Source organism: Convolutriloba macropyga, chromosome 8, assembly GCF_964194025.1.
Source record: "Convolutriloba macropyga chromosome 8, txConMacr16.3, whole genome shotgun sequence".
Lineage (NCBI taxonomy): Eukaryota > Metazoa > Xenacoelomorpha > Acoela > Convolutidae > Convolutriloba > Convolutriloba macropyga.
The window spans coordinates 32,276,504-32,296,026 of record NC_134475.1 but is presented as its reverse complement, the minus strand read 5'-3'; the positions used below and the strand labels follow the sequence as shown (position 1 = coordinate 32,296,026).

At 35.0% G+C, this 19,523-nt stretch overlaps 1 protein-coding gene across 1 annotated transcript; it reads left to right on the top strand.

Moving 5' to 3' along the window:
* Positions 1 to 4,952: 4,952 nt before the first annotated feature.
* LOC142345024 (uncharacterized) lies at positions 4,953 to 17,375 on the top strand. Its single transcript, XM_075397108.1, has 3 exons — positions 4,953 to 4,992; positions 5,260 to 5,483; positions 17,193 to 17,375. Exons 1-3 carry the CDS (start codon positions 4,953 to 4,955, stop codon positions 17,328 to 17,330), a joined length of 402 nt encoding a protein of 133 aa, XP_075253223.1. The 3' UTR covers positions 17,331 to 17,375.
* Positions 17,376 to 19,523: the final 2,148 nt, after the last annotated feature.

The window sequence follows — 19,523 nt, the reverse complement described above, 5'->3', positions numbered from 1 at the left end:
TAGTTTTCAATATTTGTGTACTGCAATTTTTGTGAGAACGTCTGACGTAATACTCATCGTTTTACTTCAGACGAATTACCAACACCAACCAGCAAACATGAGAGAAATCATTGCCTCATTCAGTAGTACGCTTGCTTTGAAACCTAAGAATTAACACTTGTAAAAGCATCAGTAATGTGCGTTCGCAACTACTGTTCGTACCTGCTCTCATCAACTAAGTTTTACTCGCGTAACAAATGTTTCTTCTTCGTAATAGCGAAAACAGTTTCATAGTTGAAAATTTGATTCTTTCCTCAAAGAAAGAATCAAATCTTCTTTCTTCGAGGAAAGAAGATAAAAAAGATAAGAAAGGTGTTTTCATTGCGCAAAGACATAAAGAAAAAAAGATGTGTTGTGGGAATTAGCTGCATGGCGGGGACCTAAAATCGAAAAGATACTGTCATCAGAGAAAACTAATTTCAGAGAATAATCTTGCTCTATGGACCAATCTAATAGTTAGGGGACTAAGGAGCTCCCAAGTCCCAAGTCTTGCTCCATATCCGTGCCACAGAGACTGAAGTCAAACTCTTAATACCTGGTAGACTTATTGGCGACCTGTACTGGTGATAAGAGGCCCGAGATGATACAAATACCAATCTTTCGATTTCGCCTTTTTATATTTTGAACCATGACTGCTAATTTCACCATAAGCCACCTCATTAACTCCCGCCCATAATAAGGGGTATTCTACCACACATTTATTTTCACTCGCTCAAAAAATTGGGAGACCTCAGAAAATGCATCAGATAGCGCGATAATCTTGCAGAATGATTGCTTAAACATTATAGCTGAAAAGGACATGTCACCCAATGAAAGGGAGCTTTTTTGATTTCATGAATCTTCTCGTCTAACCCAAGGAGAAGAAATCTGAACAAGTTGCTTCAGAGTTAAGGGAAAATGTGATGAAAGCATTTTATCAAATTATTTAATAAGGACGGGCCACTAAAATTAGTTGATTGACTATGAACTTTCTTTAGAACTATGTCAAACCATGTCAGCAAGTGACCAGGTAATTGATTTTGCCCAAATATCCAAAAAAAATGCTCCAATAGGTTCTCTTCAGTGGACACAAAAAATTATATCGTGCAAGACGTTTTCGTAGTCATCTTGTATCCCATTTAATGAAAAATCATGATCTTTTGGAAAAAACTCAAACAAAAGTCAGAGAGCATACTTCAGCAAGCAATTCTTTTCTTTTGTGAAATAATAATTGTAATCCGATTATACTATGGTTTACAAAATAAGTCAACAAAAATCACAATTGGGCCTCAAATTTTGTGTTGCGATGCCAAAGGATCTAGGTGTTGGCTGATGAAACAGTGCAGCATAACGAACGACAGTTAAAAATTGAGCCTTAGCGAATAAATTATTATTTGAACTCAATCTTCACTCCCCGACAAAAAAAATGAATGAATTGTAAATAATCAGACGCAGCTTCGAATTGATTTTTTTCCAATTGAAAAATCAAATTGAGTTTGGTGGTACCGTTTTAATAGATTGTCGGATTATCAAAAGTTTAAATTTTTTTTGCTCTTTTCGTGTTTTCAGAGCTTTAAGATGAAAATAAATTCTTAAAAAATGTGCGAAATAAATTTTCAATGAAAAGTGAAACTGTTAATTGCTTTGAAATGGCAAAAACTGTTGTCTTGAATTGTTTTCAGCAATCATTTGCCATTATTTTTCAAAAACTTTTTTGTCCCTTAAAACTCTTAGTTAAGACTAAACGAAACAGCGTAAGTCAACTAGAAGATAAAATTGTCTCAAAATCAATGAAAATAAATCACAACACATCTCTTTAAAGCCAATTTAAGAAAAAAGCTCTATGGATTTTGAGCTTAAGTTTATATTGGATGGCCACAAAGCACCAATTCATTGGTTATCTAACTGATTGGTTAACCCTTTCAACTAAGGGACCAATTAAGGACCGAAAATCAGGACACAATTTTTTCGGGTCAAGTACGTTATGATCGAGCACAATTCGAGCACAATCTTTGCGTGAATCTAGATAGCAGGTTTGTAAGGTCGTGTTTATTCCATGATTGCTTTTTAAATTTTTTCTTTAATTCGTTTTTAGTAATTCAATTATTTTCACTGAGCTGTAACAAGAGATTTTTATCAATATTATGGGATGAAAAAAATCACCAGAATGAATTCCTTGTTATATAATGCCATAGTAATTTGCCATGATCTTAACAGATGTGATGTCTCACGTCACTAGCTTAGGGCCAAATTCAACAAAAAAAAATTCAGGGAACCCCCAGATATCATGGCCAATGCTGAACAATTTGGCTCTAATTAAAGCCAAAAGTAAGTCAACGAGAAGCTTTCATGGCCGAAATTTGTCAAGCACTTTTTTTCTCGTTCTTGTTTCTAATTCCAATTCTACATTTGTTATGAACACTAACTCAACTATTCCATTAAGAGACAATTCAGTCCAAATGGTGTGTATCAGTTTTTTTTAATCCTTCTAGACTTTTTCACTTTTCAGCTTTCAGCTGGCTGCACAATTAACGTTTGTATTTTTTGGTTGTTACAATGCCATCGGGAAAAAAGCCAATTAACAATTGGATAAAAATTATAGAGCTAATTTATCACGGAAATCAAAATCCCAAGAAAAACAACGCTAAGTTAACATCGCTAACTGAAAAAAAAAACATGAAAAAAGTTGTAGAAAGGCAAACTGTCATAAGAATAATGATGATTCGCCATTTGAGTCACACGAGTTGATTGGTAGACATAGCTTCTAGGTGTCTATATACTTCAAAATCCTTAAAAAACATTACCAAGCAAAACTATTTGTTTGTCAAAATGCTTACGGTAAAATAAGATTGAAGAATACATATCAACTTTAATTACAGACATTTTATCCTCTTAGAGTTTATGAGCATTCATCTATACCTGAAAAGTTGCTGACCCAAAAAATACTTTTTTATCTGCTTGCAAATTTTCAAATTTGTAGGTTTTAGTTTTTTCTAAACCTTAGAGGAGTGAAAACAAATTGTTTATCTTTATGAAGCTCTTGATATAGTTACTGTTACTATAATTTTTTGTAATAATTCGAGTTATTGGTTTTGCGTATCAAAGGTCTATTAGTCGAAAAAAACATGGTAGCGGAAAACGCAATTGAAGACCTCTTGATTGAAGTTCAGCATTTTTCGGAAAGAGAACGAATTCCAGTGAACAAAATGTTTTATATGATGAAATTCAGATTGGTTTGTATTCGCATTGAGCTATTTCACGGTAAAAGATAATTTCAACGTTTTCCAGTTTTGCAAAGAAAACAATATTTTCAACGAGGTGAAATGGTGCTTTCGATCTTGATGGTGTAATTCAGCATAACATTTATATCTTTTAGTTTTATCGCGTAGCTACATTGATTGTTACATGACATGCAAATAGTTATCTTAGACGCTAAAATGTGAACGCTAAGTTCTTGTAGGGTCAGTCCAAGTCCCATTTCCCGAATAATTTCGCTTAAAATATTCCAACGTAACGCCTGTACAGGTAAACAAGATAACTAGTAATTGCAAACGATAACACCTGCCCTCTATCCATCGTTATCGCTATTGTGCTTTATTGTATTCCCTATGAATTAAGCCATACATTTTCTGGCATTTCTTCTCAATTTACGGACTTGGGCGTATAACAGTGAGAAAATATATTACGCTAATGTAGTTAGGCTTTCACTGAAGCCGAGACAATTTTAAGAAGCTTTGCATAAAATTTATTCAATTTCCAATTTACATTATAATACAAAGTTCAACCCTGCGTTAAAGATATGCACAATTTTGTCTGACAAAAATGTGATGTCAGAATCTGGGTTTTCGAAGCAGAAATCTGAAGTGCCAAAATTTAGTAGAGCCCCTCTTCTCAGACAGCAAAAAATTTGCATAACTTTGGATTCGGCTGATTTCGCTTATTTAAACATAAACATAAGGAAATTCAGCTACGTCATACGGTACTAGTTTTAACGAAGTTGTATCCTCCATTTATTAAGTGCTTGCATTAGGTTATGACTAGCATTAGCTTATGAATTTCCCTTTTTGTGTTCATTTTTTGCACTTTCCATTAATTTGCACTTTCAATCAATTTTGAAAATAAATAGGTGAAACGAATCCACAACATTGACGAAATCTCAAGAATAAACATAAGAAATCTTAATAAGGTCAATCTTTGCAGTAAGCTCGTGACATTTTATGTAATCATCTGTATCAATTTTTAACCCTTTTCGACTGAATGTGTTTATTTAACGAGAAATAACTCAAGTTCGTATGCAATTTGTAAAGGATTTTTCCCAGGAAAATATTTAAACATGATTTTTGCATATTTGTCTATTCTCTGACAAGAATCTTTTGCAAATATTTTGGCTTCACTTGCAAGGTTTTCGCAAGTTTTGAGTTACTTTGCAAGAATGTTGCAAGAATTGAATCCGGTCATCACACAAGCTCAGAAGTCTTAACCTTAGTTGAGTGAAAAACGTTTTATAATCAAGCAGTTTCTCTGGCACCCTGGCAGTTTAGTGCGATTTTATTCGGATCTATTCTGTTTGACCCCCCCCCCCCTCCCCCCAGCTTAGTGGGCTTATATCTTTTACCCCTCCTCCCGGCGCACGTGCTATTTTTTTACATAGTAACGTGCTATATAACAACATATAATTTGTAACTAGGGGCGTAAAAAACACTGGGGGGGGGGGGGGGGGACAGAATAGATCCGAATTTTGTAAAGGCCTTTTCAGTACATGTCAAGATTTATCACGAAATTTAGTTTAGCCAGATCTTGCCGAGAAATCACAAGTTCTGTCAAAAATTTAAAGAATTTGCATTCTTTGGCGCATTACAAGTGTCTTCCCGTACTATATTTTGGAGTAAATTTAGTGATTTTTGAAGCTGGTTTCCACTTTTGTATCTTACTAAATGGTAAAAGTGGACTGCACTTACTTAAATGTGATCATTAGTATGTCACATAGTTATGTTGGTCACAGTGATAGCTTCATATTAAGTCCCACGGGCCGCTAAGGCATGGCCATGGCCCGGGAGGCATGGTGAAACGCGCCAAATGCTCAGCTCGTTGATAGTCAAGTGGGGGTTTATTTCCGTGGGGGGTTATTTCCTATCTAAAACTAAGTTGGGGGGTTTTCAGTGGGTTTTTTCCGAAACCGAATGCCAGAATAGGTGTCATGTTTCGGTTGCATGGGATATTGTTTGTGATGTCATTTTTCAGGTGCCGAAAAGGCAGCAAAAGCTCCTCGCAAACATGCTAGTCGACTTGCAGTAGCCAAAAATGAGGATGAAGACGATGACGACGAGGCACAGTGTATGGCTGAGAACCCAACAGGTGTGGCAAGCAGCCGGGTTAAACAGCCGACTGCTGCATTTAAAAGTGGAACACAACTGAGCACTGTCCAGATCAAAATCTCGATGCCAGATGATGATTGCGAAGCAAAGGTTGGTTCGAACAAATTTAAATAAATCATAAAATCCCGATAGACCTAATAATACAAGCTATGAAACCAGGTTCAGGTCCAGACCCAGATTCTACTCTGAGCTGACCCACTCGAGCCCATACCCGTGTGTTTCCAGAGGGAAATTACAGTGTCTGGACGGTAATTCGAGCGCACTACAGCCATGATCATGGTCTGTAGATGGTCTGATCAGAGGTCACTTTGTCCTGGAAAGTCTGATCATAGGCGGTTTCGGGCGCACTTGGGTCTGATCATAACAACTTTGAGCGCACTTGAATCTAATAATAAGCGGATTCGAGCGCACTTGGGTCTGATCATAACCTCTTCGAGCGTACTTTTGTCTGATCAGAGGCGACTTCGACCGCAATTGGGTCTGATCATAACCTCTTCGAGCGCATTTGGGTCTGATCAGAAATGTTTCGAACGCAATTGGGTCTGATCAGGGACCATTTCGAGCGCATTCTTTCTTTTCATTTTTTTGTTTTTTCTTACTGAGAGATGTTGGCTCTGCCAAGAGGCAGCCACAAAGCAGCGTTCTGATCAGAGACCCATCATAAGTCCAATAACTTTGATCAGAAAAAAGGAGTCCAGCTGATAGCAGAGGCCGGTCCTCTTCACAAGAAACTTTGATCAACTGGAGACCACGATGTTTCATATGGAAAACTGTCTAAACTCATCCATTGAGTCAGAAATATACACTAAACTGTACACTTAATAAAATTTGTTCTCAACAGTTGGGTTTCGTTTCCTTTAGCAATACTTTTATAATTGATATTTCCTTAGATGAATTAAAAACTGCAAACATCAGTTTTTACGAAAAAAAAAATATTATAGCAAAACTAGGAGATTTTTTCATAAGCAAAAATTTTTTCTGATCAGACTATTTCTAACGAACTTGAGTCTGATCAGAACAGGTTTCGAGCGCACTTCAGTCTGATCATAAATGGCTGCAAACGCAAGTGGGTCTGACCATAAAAGTTTCGAGCGCAACTGGGTCTGTTCATAACCTATTCAAGCGCACTAGAGTCTGATCATAGTCTAATTAAGGTCTGCGCAGTTGTCTGAATTTGAGTCTGGACCATGGTCTGAAGATGGTTTGATCAGAACACCTTCGGTCTGAAAAGTCTGATTAGAGACCTGTTGTGTCTGGAAAGTCTGATCAGAGGTACTATGGGTCTGGAAAGTCTGATCAGGGTGAATTTACGCCTGGAAAGTCTGATCAGAGATAATTTCGGTCTGGAAAGTCTGATCAGAAGAAAATTTGGGTCTGGACCTCAACCTGGGGAGATATCTGTTCTGACCAGAGACTCATTTAAAATCCCTTGCCTTCTATCAGAACAATCAAGACAAAATAGTCCAACCGCTATCAAGTGGTGGGTACCTTTAACATAGGAATGCAGGTCCAAGCGTTTCTTATAATTAGTTGTCAGGGTTAACCTCCGGTGCCAGCAAACTTTAGCAAAGGCATGTAAAGTCTATTTATCAATTTCTGAAAAACATTTTTTTCGCAAAAACACTTTTAACTTTGAATTTACTTGACCTCATTTTCTGCTGGAGACATCAATTTTTATGAAATGCATATAATATAACAACACTCGTGAAGGTTTAACTCTAGTCTCTTATCCGAGGTAACTTGGGTCGGAAAAGTCTGATCATAGTCTGAATATGGTCTGGGCGATGGTCTGAAATTGAGACTGGACCATGGAGATGGTAATTGCAGATCCAAGCGTTTCTTGTAAATAATTGTCAGGTTTAATCTCTGGTGCCAGCAAATTTTAGAAAAGGCATGTAAAGTCTATTTATGAATTTCTGAGGAACCTTGTTTTCGCAAAAACACTTTTAACTTTGAAATTACTTGACCGCATTTTCTGCTGGAGACATCAGTTTTTATGAAATGCATATATTATAACAACACTCGTGCGCGTTTAACTCTAGTCTCCTATCCGAGGTAACTTGGGTCTGAAAAGTCTGATCATAGTCTGTTTATGGTCTGGGCGATGGTCTGAAATTGAGACTGGACCATGGAGACTGGAGATGGTCTGATCAGAACTCCTTCGGTCTGGAAAGTCTTATCAGAGACCCTCTCATTATGGAAAGTCTGATCAGAGAAAAATTTAGGCCTGGACCTCAACCTGGGAAATAACGAATTTCTATGAGAATGTAATCTATAAAATTCACAGCAAAAACTTAATTTTAATAAAGCAGAAGCCATAACCAAGGAACTCTTAAATCCACTTTTTCGGATTTTCTGTCAATTTCTCTGTCTCAAGGTGTCCCGCTTTATCACCTCTATTTGATTAATACCCTATCAGTTGAACTCGATTATTTAACCCCTCTATCATTTCACCCCGATTTCAATCTTTTATATAATTGGTACTATTAAAACAGTAAAATAATCATTTGCCATACATCATAAATCAACTCCGGAACGTGCACAAAAAACAGGCAAATACAAAAATGACCACAGAAACAATCGCAAACTAAAATGAGATCCAATTAGATACAAACGTCAATCAAATGTGCACCAAGCAAACTTCAAAAACAACAAGGCGGCTCGATAATGTGCGTTCGCACATTAAGTTCCGACCCCGCTCATCTACTTTTTTCACTTAATTGTCTACCAAATGAGGAAGAGATAAAAAAAATAACATATCAACATATATTTCAACAAACTACTAAAAGAATAAAACAATCTACTCTAAAGGGCCTATGTGGCTACCATAATATAACTACCAGAAAAGACGGCAATAAAAATCAAATAGTTACAAATACTAATTACGGCCAAAACTCCTTGTTCATTTTTTTGAAAACCACTAATGACCAAATCAAATTGGGATCAGATAAAATTTATACTCAGAAGATTATCCGGCTCTTTTTTGAACAAAATATGGGACTTGTCCTCAATGCAACTTGGCAACAAGTTGACTAGAAATGAGTAAAAGGGGCAAAGTTTAATAAATCATGGCTTTTTAAAAAAGAGAATTAAACTCGAACTGATTAGAAACATTACGCATCAAAAGAAATCTTTGTGAGAGTCTTTTATACCTCAAAAGAGAGCAATTGAGGCCTTTCATTATCCAGGATATGTCACACGACTACAAAAAACGACATTTACAAGCAAAAAATAAAAATTTCAATAAAGAATTATGCACGAAAACGATGTCCCCTCAATCAATTAAAAATTAAGCTGATCACTAAAAACAATCAAAATCTTCGTTTGCATTTTGTAAAGGTAAAAAGTTTGTATATCAAATGACGCCCATTATTGTGATATTGTAAAAAGAGAACAAAAACCTACAAAAAGGGGCAAATATGCAAAAAACACGAAAATTGCTTTTATGAAAACTTGTTGTCCCAAGAAAAAAAGGTCATTCGAGGAAAATCAAACCGTTTTGAAGTGCAATTTGTATTTCAATAATTAATTGATGTGAACTGTATATAGAGATGCTTAGCTACAAATTAACAGAAATAAAATTGGCAGATCTCAAAATTCTATCTTATTTTTAAATTAAAAACAAGTATTTTCAAAATTCATAGCCAACAAAAGCCTTCGACTAAAAGAGTAGACAGTTTGTCTTGCAAAATTTATTAAATACAATCTGAACTGATAAGTTTCACAAAAAAACTTTACGAAACCACAGTTTTGAAGCTATTAAATTTATAAGATATTGACCGCGAGAATATAACATCTTCATGTGTGTCTACTTTGACCATCATAGCGTCTTTCTGTAAAACGACTATCACAAAATGTCAACAAGGAGAACCACAAAAATTGAAAAGTACCTAAACTTCACAAAATTCTTCTGAAACAAATTGTCTAAGCCCTGAAGACATCATTTAAAACGTTTAAACAACAAAAAAAATTTTGTTTGATTCAATTAAACATAAAGAAGAGCTCTAAATAATGAGGCTAAATTACGAAAACGATAAAACGTTGTATAATACGAAAAAAACGCAAACCAGAACAAAAAGGGATAAGTTGAAGAATATTAATACTCTTTTTTTAGAAAATTAATTCAAAAGTCAAAACAGTTCATTTGATTATCTATAGTTGGCCACTGAGACCTTTAATTACACAATATTTGGCATATGACAACAAAAATTAACATCAAATGAAGGGCAAAAATAAAAAGCTCTAACAATTTCTGCAAGAGAACAATGTCGCAGCACTTCAAACCGTTTGTTATGAAAACAAAAAATATTTTCAGTTTCAAATGTTGTAAAATTTTTTTTTCAGTTGGATTGTTAAATAATGTTACAATTTACAAAAGAAACAAAAACAACAGCAAAAATGGGAAATTTTGCTTAAATATCAGAAAATTTTGTAAGAAAACTCGTAGTATCAAAAGCAAGAAAACCTTCTGTTAAAACAATCGGCCACAAAGACAAATATTATTCTGTACAGAGGAAAGATTGACCTGTACTTACTGAGAATGAATAAAATGTTGACTAAAATAATATAAAAAATTGACAAGTTCAAAAAATCTCACAATTTAACTTAAAACAAATACATTCAATAACATAAGAGACATTAGATAACAAACGAATGAATAGAAGAGGATCACTTGCACTTCTTGAGGAAGAAATTTAGATCTGTGAGTCTTTAAACTTAAAAAGCAGACTGCCAAAAGAATAACAATTGAAGGCAGAAGACAAGAAATCAGTTAAAATTTTTTAAAACAATTTCTCAAAGCCATATAAACCCTTTGGTTCCCTGAAAACTGTATCTACATTTGACCTCAAATTTACTAAAATTGGAGCTGTCAAAATTGCAGCCGTAAATGAAAAATGTTGTCAGTAATTAACATTAAAAAAACAGAAGCAAAATATTTTGAAAAAGCTAGCATCAAAATAAAAACCAAAAAGCCTCTTATTCTAAGAATCCATGATGTTGTCGAACCTCTCCCTAATTTTGTCGCGCGGCCAGCAAACCGACTAAGTGGTCCAAGTGTTTGCGAATTAGAACAATTGTCTGGTGGAATTCTTAAAATATTTTTAAAAAAAGAGCGATGCATTTTGTATATTTATCGAGTTAAACCTGCAAAAAACGATAAGGTTTTAATTCCAGAAGACTTTCATACGGCATCTAAATGAAACTAGCGCTCTTTTTGAGATTAGAGAGTCTGTTTTAAGGTTTCTAGGTCACTCAGTATGGCATACTTTATCAAAGTGGACCAAAAAGCATATTTTGTACCATTTTTGGTGAAAAAAATTTGAATTTTGAAAATGTTATCAAAAATTTTTGCCAATAAAGAACTTCAATCAAACAAATCAGCAACGCTCTTCTATCTGTAACGATAACAACAACACTCTGCCGTTCAAAATTTTAACTTTTTTTGAACTATATTAGCGAAATTGTGCGAAATTTTAGCAAAAATTACTGAAAATATGAACAAAAACAGTCGAATGTTCACAAAACTTTAAAACTCGATAACTCCCTGTAAAAAAAAACGAAAATCGAAAAAATCTTTTTAATTCCGTATTCTACGCTGGACGGGTTCTTCAATGATACCACTCACAATTCTCTACGCTGAATATATCGATCGGCCAAAATTGACTGAACAAAAAAAACCCAGTTGATTATATAGTTCCTCCTCCCCACTAAAGTGGGGGTCGGAACAAAAATGAAAATGTGGTCAATCAATCTGCTTGGTTAGAAGGCGTCAGGGGATAACAATCTACTGCGTCAGAATTGTAAGATTGGGGACAAACCTCACAATGATTAGTAATCTGCATCCAGTCCCCACCCAGTGCCCTCACCATTGTCACACACCCAACACTTCTACTCAGCTGATATTCAATCAATCCTCCTGATAATTCCCGGAAATAAGTCCCAGGAAAAAAGGTTAACATTGAATTTCGGCCGTGATAGTTTGTTCGGTTATGATAGTTTTATATCAAATCGCACGTGCCGCTAAGTTTTCCCATGGCCCGTGAGGCATAGTCAAAACAGTCAAGTTGGGGTATATTTCCAAATACTATGCTCACAAACATTTGCAGTTTACATTATTGGTCATTTGCCTTTCAAAAATACCTGTGGTGCCATTTGGGTTGAGAACAATAGCCCTAATTAGTTTTTGAGAACCCCGTAGAGTTCATTTTAAATCCACGCGTAAGTCCCATTTTCGAATGTCGTACAGAATTCCGTAAGGATTGATGAGCAAAAAAGACAAAAACTCTTTAATCTCAATTATCCCCCCATTAATGGATATTTGCGGTATTGTCCTTTATGGTATGTTTACGTTATGGGATACGATCCAACCCTCCCCCCTAAAGCTTGAGGGGAGAATTTAATGCGAAAGACTCCAAAAATAATTTTGCATGACTTAAAAGCTTTCTGCTCAATTTGACTGCCGACGGAAGCATTAACTGGCATTAATTGTACGAAAATAAACATTGCGAAAACGTCACTGTTGAAAAGGGGGCAAATGAGAAATGCCTGTCTGTGTATGAAGGAACAAACAATGTCCAACTGTTTCCTGTGAGGAGGTAGAGAATCCACCATAGCTTATTGTTTCACACCAATGCCCCCCTATGGACATGAAAGTGTGCCTATAAATCGCACATATACCGTGCGCGAATCCATTATTTTGGATCCATAAACTGCGCTAGCAATGGGAACATCACATCGGAAAACAAACAAAGAAAGAGAGAAATAATAAAACATCCAATTTTTTTGTACAGTTCCATTTCTTACTGGAATGAATCAGGCGGTAATAAATTAAGAGAACTAAGATGCCATTTGAAACAAAAACAAGCAACAGAAAGATTTAAGAAACGTAGCAAAAGAAGTCCTCATAATTACAATCCGAAGAATTGAATTAATTAACGACCTGACTATTAACATTCTACAACTACAACAACAAACTAAGACCGTCAACAAGACCGTGAAAGTCGTTTAAAGAAAAAGTCACATAAAGCAATAGCTACGGACTGAAACAATTACTTCGATTCACTAAATCCTCATTAGCAACCACTAAGTCCTGTAATTGATAAGGTTAAGTGATAACGCATTAATAAGAAGAACAAGTACCAGCAAAACTCGAAAAAAAAGTTACTAAAATTTTCAACAGCTTATCAGTCATAGAAGGCAATTTCTAGAACTGAAACAATCCTTCTGATTATTTTAATATTTTAATTGAGAAATCCTTAGCGTGTGATAAACCTTGTCATTACTGAAAGTATATTCAAAGTTAAAGAAAAGACAACGAAGTGGACAGCAAAACTCGAAAATCTTTTAAAAATCAACCAGTTAACTCGAAACCAATAAGAATGAAAAGCATAGAAAGCATTAGCTGTGAAATAAAACAATTAAATCAAATATCCTAAACCCCATTAGCACTCTACAGGACCTGCACTGTACTAAATGAGATTAATTGATCAGACAACAAAAACTACATCAAACACTTGCTAATTAAAAAAAATAAGGAATAATTTTGAAAAAAAAATTTTCAGTAATAAAAACCGCTATCTAAAAATTCGACCATTAATTAGATTATTTTATGCTTGCAAGTCAACCAATTATATCCATCAATAATGACACTGGGTGACAAGACAACAGAAACAATAAAAAAAACACGGACAGACAAAAAATCACTAATATTTTAGAGAGCAAACAGTTTCAAGGTCATAAAAAGCATTAGCTGAATATTGATATATCATATTATCAGTAAACAAGAAAAAAACACTACTGAAAAGTAAAATTACCGCACTTGAAATTAATTCGCTTTCAAAAACCGAAAATTTGTATTGACACCAACTTCTCATTCCATGTTAAAGGTAATTTGAAGGGAAACCAGACGTCAAATCTACTCGCTTTTAACTTTTTTATTACCCCAGCGTGCTTAAAATCACACTATAAATTGGCATCGCACTGTCATGAAAACACGGAAAATATATGAACAGGTCTTAAAGCAAACAGCGCACCAATTTAATCCAAATCAATTATATTGTAAAAAAAGTAGTGCCTAAACAATAGCCGTCGAGGGTCTGACGTCAGCATGTTATAAAAAATTATTATCGTTCTAATAGAGAAAGATAAATTGGAAGCAATCAAAACTGCTCAGGTTTTCAAAATTTGGTTGATTACTGTCATTAATTTGAAATATAAAATATTTTCTCTCTCTCTCCCTCTCTCTCTCTCTCTTGTTAACTTTTTATCCTGTAATTGTTCGAACTCCCTATGAAATGAGGTTGGGAACTCTATACCAGCCGCATTAATCAAGAACATTTTTGGCACCAAAAATTATTTGCACAGACGTAAAAATGGTATCATTGAAAACTCGTCGAAAATTAAATTTATTGTTGAAGAGATTTTGTACTTTCAAAGAACAAAAGGGACTCGAATATTTAGACTTTTCATTTATTATGAATTTTTTCACGCTCCATTGTGCATTTTAGGAACATATGTTCATATATTTAAGTTATTAGTTTTTCATACAAATAATTTTATTTTCTAAAACTTTTATCTTGACAATGATTGTCTAAAACACCCCTGTTAAAGAACAGATTCAGTAGCTTCAGTATAATTAAAACACAAAAATTGAGAAACTAAAAGTTCCAAAAATTTGGAGAAAAAACCTTTCTGTGTTTCCGAACATGATAAACATCATTCAAATTCAAAAATTTTGATTCACTAATATAACCCATCTGTCAGTGCAAAAGATTAGGATTGTGAAAAACAGGACAATTTCAAAAATCATGAGATTGCTTCTGTTTCAACTTCAACTGTTTAGTATAAATTGCATTTTTTCAAATACATATTAAACTTACTTTACGAAAACAGTTTCTGGAAGAGAGAAATTTAAGTTTGCACAGATCTCTTTGGGAGAAGATCTCTGCATCAAGACATATTTTGCTCATTTGTTCCAAATTAATTAATTGCTACTAAAAAATGTTTATAACAGAGTGTGGGTTAATATTCCTCTCCTGGTTTTCGCAATGAAGTGAATTGAGATTGTATATTACTTTTGTATGATGTGTTCACACAAATGTTAGATTTTTTGTGCTTTAAAAACTGTTGAACAGGCTACGCTCTGAAGTCATTACGTTTGACTAGAAGTAGAAAAGCTGCCTTTAGAAATTGTTAGAGTGTTTAATATGCTGAAATTGTTGGTAAAGCTTAAAATTGAGGCGAAGAAGTATTCTTTTGAAGCTTTTTAGACCCAATTTTTTCCGTGTTCATTTTTTTGAAACCTTATTTTGAGTTTTTTTGTGGAATTGTTCCTTTATTGACGTCACTTTTGACGTCAATTCGAATCCTTTTTTTGCGCAAACTTTTTTTAATTTCTGTTTTTGACGTATATGTGCTGGTTACGCCAACTTAAAGAAAAATCATAGTGAACTGTGCACCTTTTTAAAGTTTTTCGGAAATGTTTTGACGTTGTTAGTGTTTTTAAAATCTAGGGTTCAATTTATTGCTTAGAGCATTTGCATGGAAAAATTGTTCAATTTTAACAGCAAATTCTCATGTCAGGACTAAGCTTCAAGGGTTTTAGCAGCTCTTTAATAACTTAATTTTTTTCAAAAGTCTTGACATTTTTTGTCCTTTTTGCCACTGATTATCTTCTATATCTCCAAAAAAAAATTCGGCACAGTAGTAGAACTTAAGTTTTTGATTTTGAAAATTGAAATATTCAAAACATTAGACAATTAAGGAATAATCTTTGCAATTTCTTCGATTTTCTTCCAATATTTTGTATTGATTTATAGATTTAAGACTTTTAATTTATCATTTATTTTTTGTACTATCTTTTAGAAATCGTGTGAGCTCTAATTGCTAGTTTTATTGTATCGTTATCAGGATTTTTGTTCTAACCATATGACGTCACGTTCGATTCAAATCTGCTTTTTTGTTTGCTTTTTTTGAATTTCTGAATGAAGTGCGTGCTTGAAGTCATTTCCATCTTATAGAAGCAAATTTTTCATTCAGTAACGTGAATATAGATTTTTGGTCACACGTGGACCTACTTTTGGACCTACTTTCACCTATTTTTGGACCTACTTTCAAACTGATTTTCCATCTCTCTGGAATTGATTTTTGCTAACATTCAATAAGAGTTGTGATTATTTGAGGATATCTTAACCTTTGTTTTATATTGTTTGATTACGTTAATTTAGTGAAGATCTGAGGTTTTTTCACAAAATTGTTGGCAGCAAAAGACAATTCAAGGTGTATTGACAATTATTTGGAAACTGTTCTTACTTTCTGAAAACAAGCTACGACAATCATTCTGGAAACGAGCAAAACGTCCTATGAGTATGAAGCAAATGGTTTAAAAAATCGTATGAATTTTGGCCAAATAGCGACACGAAAAATTATCAACGATCCAACGCCAAAACAAAGACACCGTGATAGAAACAGCGAGCGCAATATTCAATAGTTCTGGAGTCCAAACGATAGTTTAGATCGGATCGGATCCTCCAATGCAGATCGGATCCTCCAATGCAGACCTACCAAACTGCGGATACACAGTCATCTGCACAAAGGACCCCGCAGAGACCCTTCCATCATCCACACCATCGATACACGCAGCACAAGCAAAACCTTGTCATATGATGAACAAAAGGCAGTCCTGCACGCTGCATTTACATGGATAAAAGAAACTGAAACAAAAAATGTACTGATATGCGGCAATAATCAATCTCTATGTAAATCAATACTACCGAAATCTTCTGACAAGGAGAAGATACGGAGCACAGTGGCCTCGCTAGACACCGATATAAAACTCTAGTGGTTATCCAGGCCACATGGAAATACTCGGCAATTAGACAGCAGAGAGTGGCGAAAGCGGCTACAGCCCTGAAAACACCACAGGATGAAAGGTCTCTAAAGGCAGCCATCTCAGCCCTCAAGAGACACTGCAGGGACCCTGTCCCACCTCACACCATGTTCAACATCAGTTACAAAGGCTACACTCCAGAGAAGGAAGTAAAAGTATTCAAGAAGAAGAAGGACGCAGTTCTCTTTGCACAGCGGAGAAGCGGGCCCAGCGGATTGTTCAAAACCTATGCTCAAGTCACGAATCCAATGATCAACCTAACGTGCTCGAACCGGGAACAAGAAGCGAATACTGGAGAACACTGGATCCAATGACTGTCAACGATGGCGATCCAAAACAAACTACTGGGCAGTCATGATCACGACCTCGGTATCCTCTCAGAAGAACACGCCATTGCTGCGATTGACCTAGCCAGGAAAACACAAATTGGCTGATTTATGCACGCACACACTCACACATACACACAACCGTTTTCTTAAAATCGGCAGATTAACCAATCATAACGGAACGTAATTGTTAATTAAATAATCTTAATCCTCAATTATGTATCTGCATCGAAGTTTGCAGCAAACTAATTGCCTGTTTATTGGTTGCTGAAGATTAAAACAGCGTCCCTGCTGCAGTAATTTTTTTCTGATAACTCACTTTGTTCAATTATTGGGAAAATTGATTTTTAGATAACAAGTGATAGTTACTGATATTTATAGTTAGTTTTTGTTTCCCCGCGCCCACCTTCAACCCCCCCCCCCCCCCTCCCTCCCCAATTTAAAATGTTATGAGATAAACCTTGATCAGGTGCGAATTAAAAGCCATTTGGATCACATTTCCTCTTTTGGTACTTTAATAAGAAGTGAATTTTGATCGTTCTCCTCTCATTGGGTGAGAAAACAAGTAAAGAAATTTGTGCTTAGGATGGAAATTTGGAAAGGATTGAGAAAGAGGAGAGCAAAATTGAGGGTCAATCAGTAGAGGTCAGCACTTTGACTGACGTGGCATGCAGTCGAAGACATGTATCGGACTCAAAACAACAGGAGGAAAACAAAGGATAGTATCAGACGTCAATTATGGGAAATAGACTGTGAATAAAACTATTTCCTCTCCTGTTTGGATAGGGGCACCGAATTCTAATAATGCTATTATAAACGGCACACTTATCAAAATTCTTATTTTCTAACTGCCATTCATGAAGGCTAAGAGGTATTCATAGGGTAAAGGTAAATGTAAATTTCTCAAGGTTTACCAAAAATATGATTGAGCATCTACGGAGCAGCAGTAATATACCAACGCCTGTATCCGGAGAAGAAGTTCAACCGGAGGCGCTGTCATTATTTATACCATATACCCATTAATAGCAACGCCTCCCACCACCATTCATGGTAGCAAAGTTAGTTAATAGAGTTGTTCTCAATCGTCTTTAGAAGTATTCATTGTGGGGGTGGGGTGGGGGATAAAAACTGATTATCAGATCAACTGATTGCTGTCTTTGATGGTAATTATTGAAAACTTTTGACAGTTTTTTTTATAATTTTTCTGCTGCAACCAATTCAAAGCTGGAGAAAATCAGAAATCGATTTCATCTATGCAGAAAAGCTTCTACATACTACAGAGAGATCCTGACAAAGACTCTGCTCAAGTTATATTCTGCCCCTTCCTACGCTCTTTTCATGACCAATTTGGATCGCCAACTAGTCTTTGTGTGACCTTGACTTTAGGCTAAACGGAAAAAGACCCATGAAAAGACTGTAGGTCGCGAATCACATACATTTTGGCTGAGCACAAGCTGCCATTTTATGGTTAAGGCTAGCCCTCGATTAAGGCTTGCTTTGATAATTGAAGTGGAAAAATGAGGAGATTGTTTGCCTGTTTGGATAATTTGTATGTAATTTGTATTGTGTTACAGTGGTGAGAAGGGCCTACCATCTCTTCTTCACAATCACAATCATCTTCAGTCTCTCCTGGGCACCATATCTCACAGGCACTCACACTCACACTCACACCTTAAACTACACATTTTAACTTCAGCACAAATGTAGAACACGTCATGTATATAGAAAAGAACAGAGGTTTGCTCCAATCTGAATGGAACAGAATGTTCAATCACACTTTTAGAGTCTGTCGAAAAATGGTTTGTTCTGATGTAATACGAATAGATTTTTTGTATTCGAAAAAAAATATCGATAGTCAAACTAAAAAACTTTTAAAGCACTTTTCAAAGATTTTCCAGTTGTAATTGGACTTTTCTGTTACAATTATGATTTCAATATAGATTTAGCGGATTACTTCAAGAAAGTTTGAGGCATACAAAAAAGAATAATCGGTTGAAGAAGCCTCCAAAAAAGCAACTTAAAGAATAATCGTTTCTTTAACTCATAAATCGATAACGCCTTTTCGCAATTATCGTTCAAAGTAAGATTTTTAATTCTGAATCATTATAATTAATAGACTGAAAATAGACAGAGTCATCTCAAAAACACTTCTTAAAAACTAAATCGCTGAAAATGATTTAAAAAAATGAAAAGATAGAGAAACGCGTTTCATCTTTCTCAACATTTTCCAAACGCGGCACAGAAGCAATCTTCATTTTTTTCAAATTTAAACTTCACAGTGCTCCCTTCAAATTATACTCGTTCAAAAATTTAATTCTTTTTTTTTCTAAAATTAAAAGACAATGTTCGGTTTTTGAAGTTTAACGGGTAAAATTAATTCGTTAGCAGTACCTCTTTGTTTCAATTTATGTATTATTTTCCGCGCTTCTTTTCATGAGCAAAAATTCAGTTCTAGGGAAAAAAATGCAAACCTAAAATTTATGTTTGATTTCATGAGACTTTTCGACAACTGTTCAGGTGGGCGTCTTTGAAATGGTGACAAATGTTCAGGTTCTATGTGCCATATGCAATCAGATACTGAATAACATTCCACCACAAACATCAGAATTATTTGAAAACACTATCTTATATTCAGATAAACTTAAAACGCAGAAGTTGCCATGGACGTTCAATGATGTCTTAATAAACCCAAGTGTAAGCTTTTAAGCTCTTTATTGATCCCAATATTGCATGCCAACATTTCACAACGTTTCACAAGCAAACATTAAACTCTTGTTGTTCATTTCTAAGAGAACAAACAGTGAGCAATTAATGAATATCAGCATTTGATTTGAAGTGCTGAAATGACTGAAAAGTGTAGTTTATTTATAAAAAACTTTTGTGATTAAAAATTGTAAAGACTAAATTTTTGAAGCG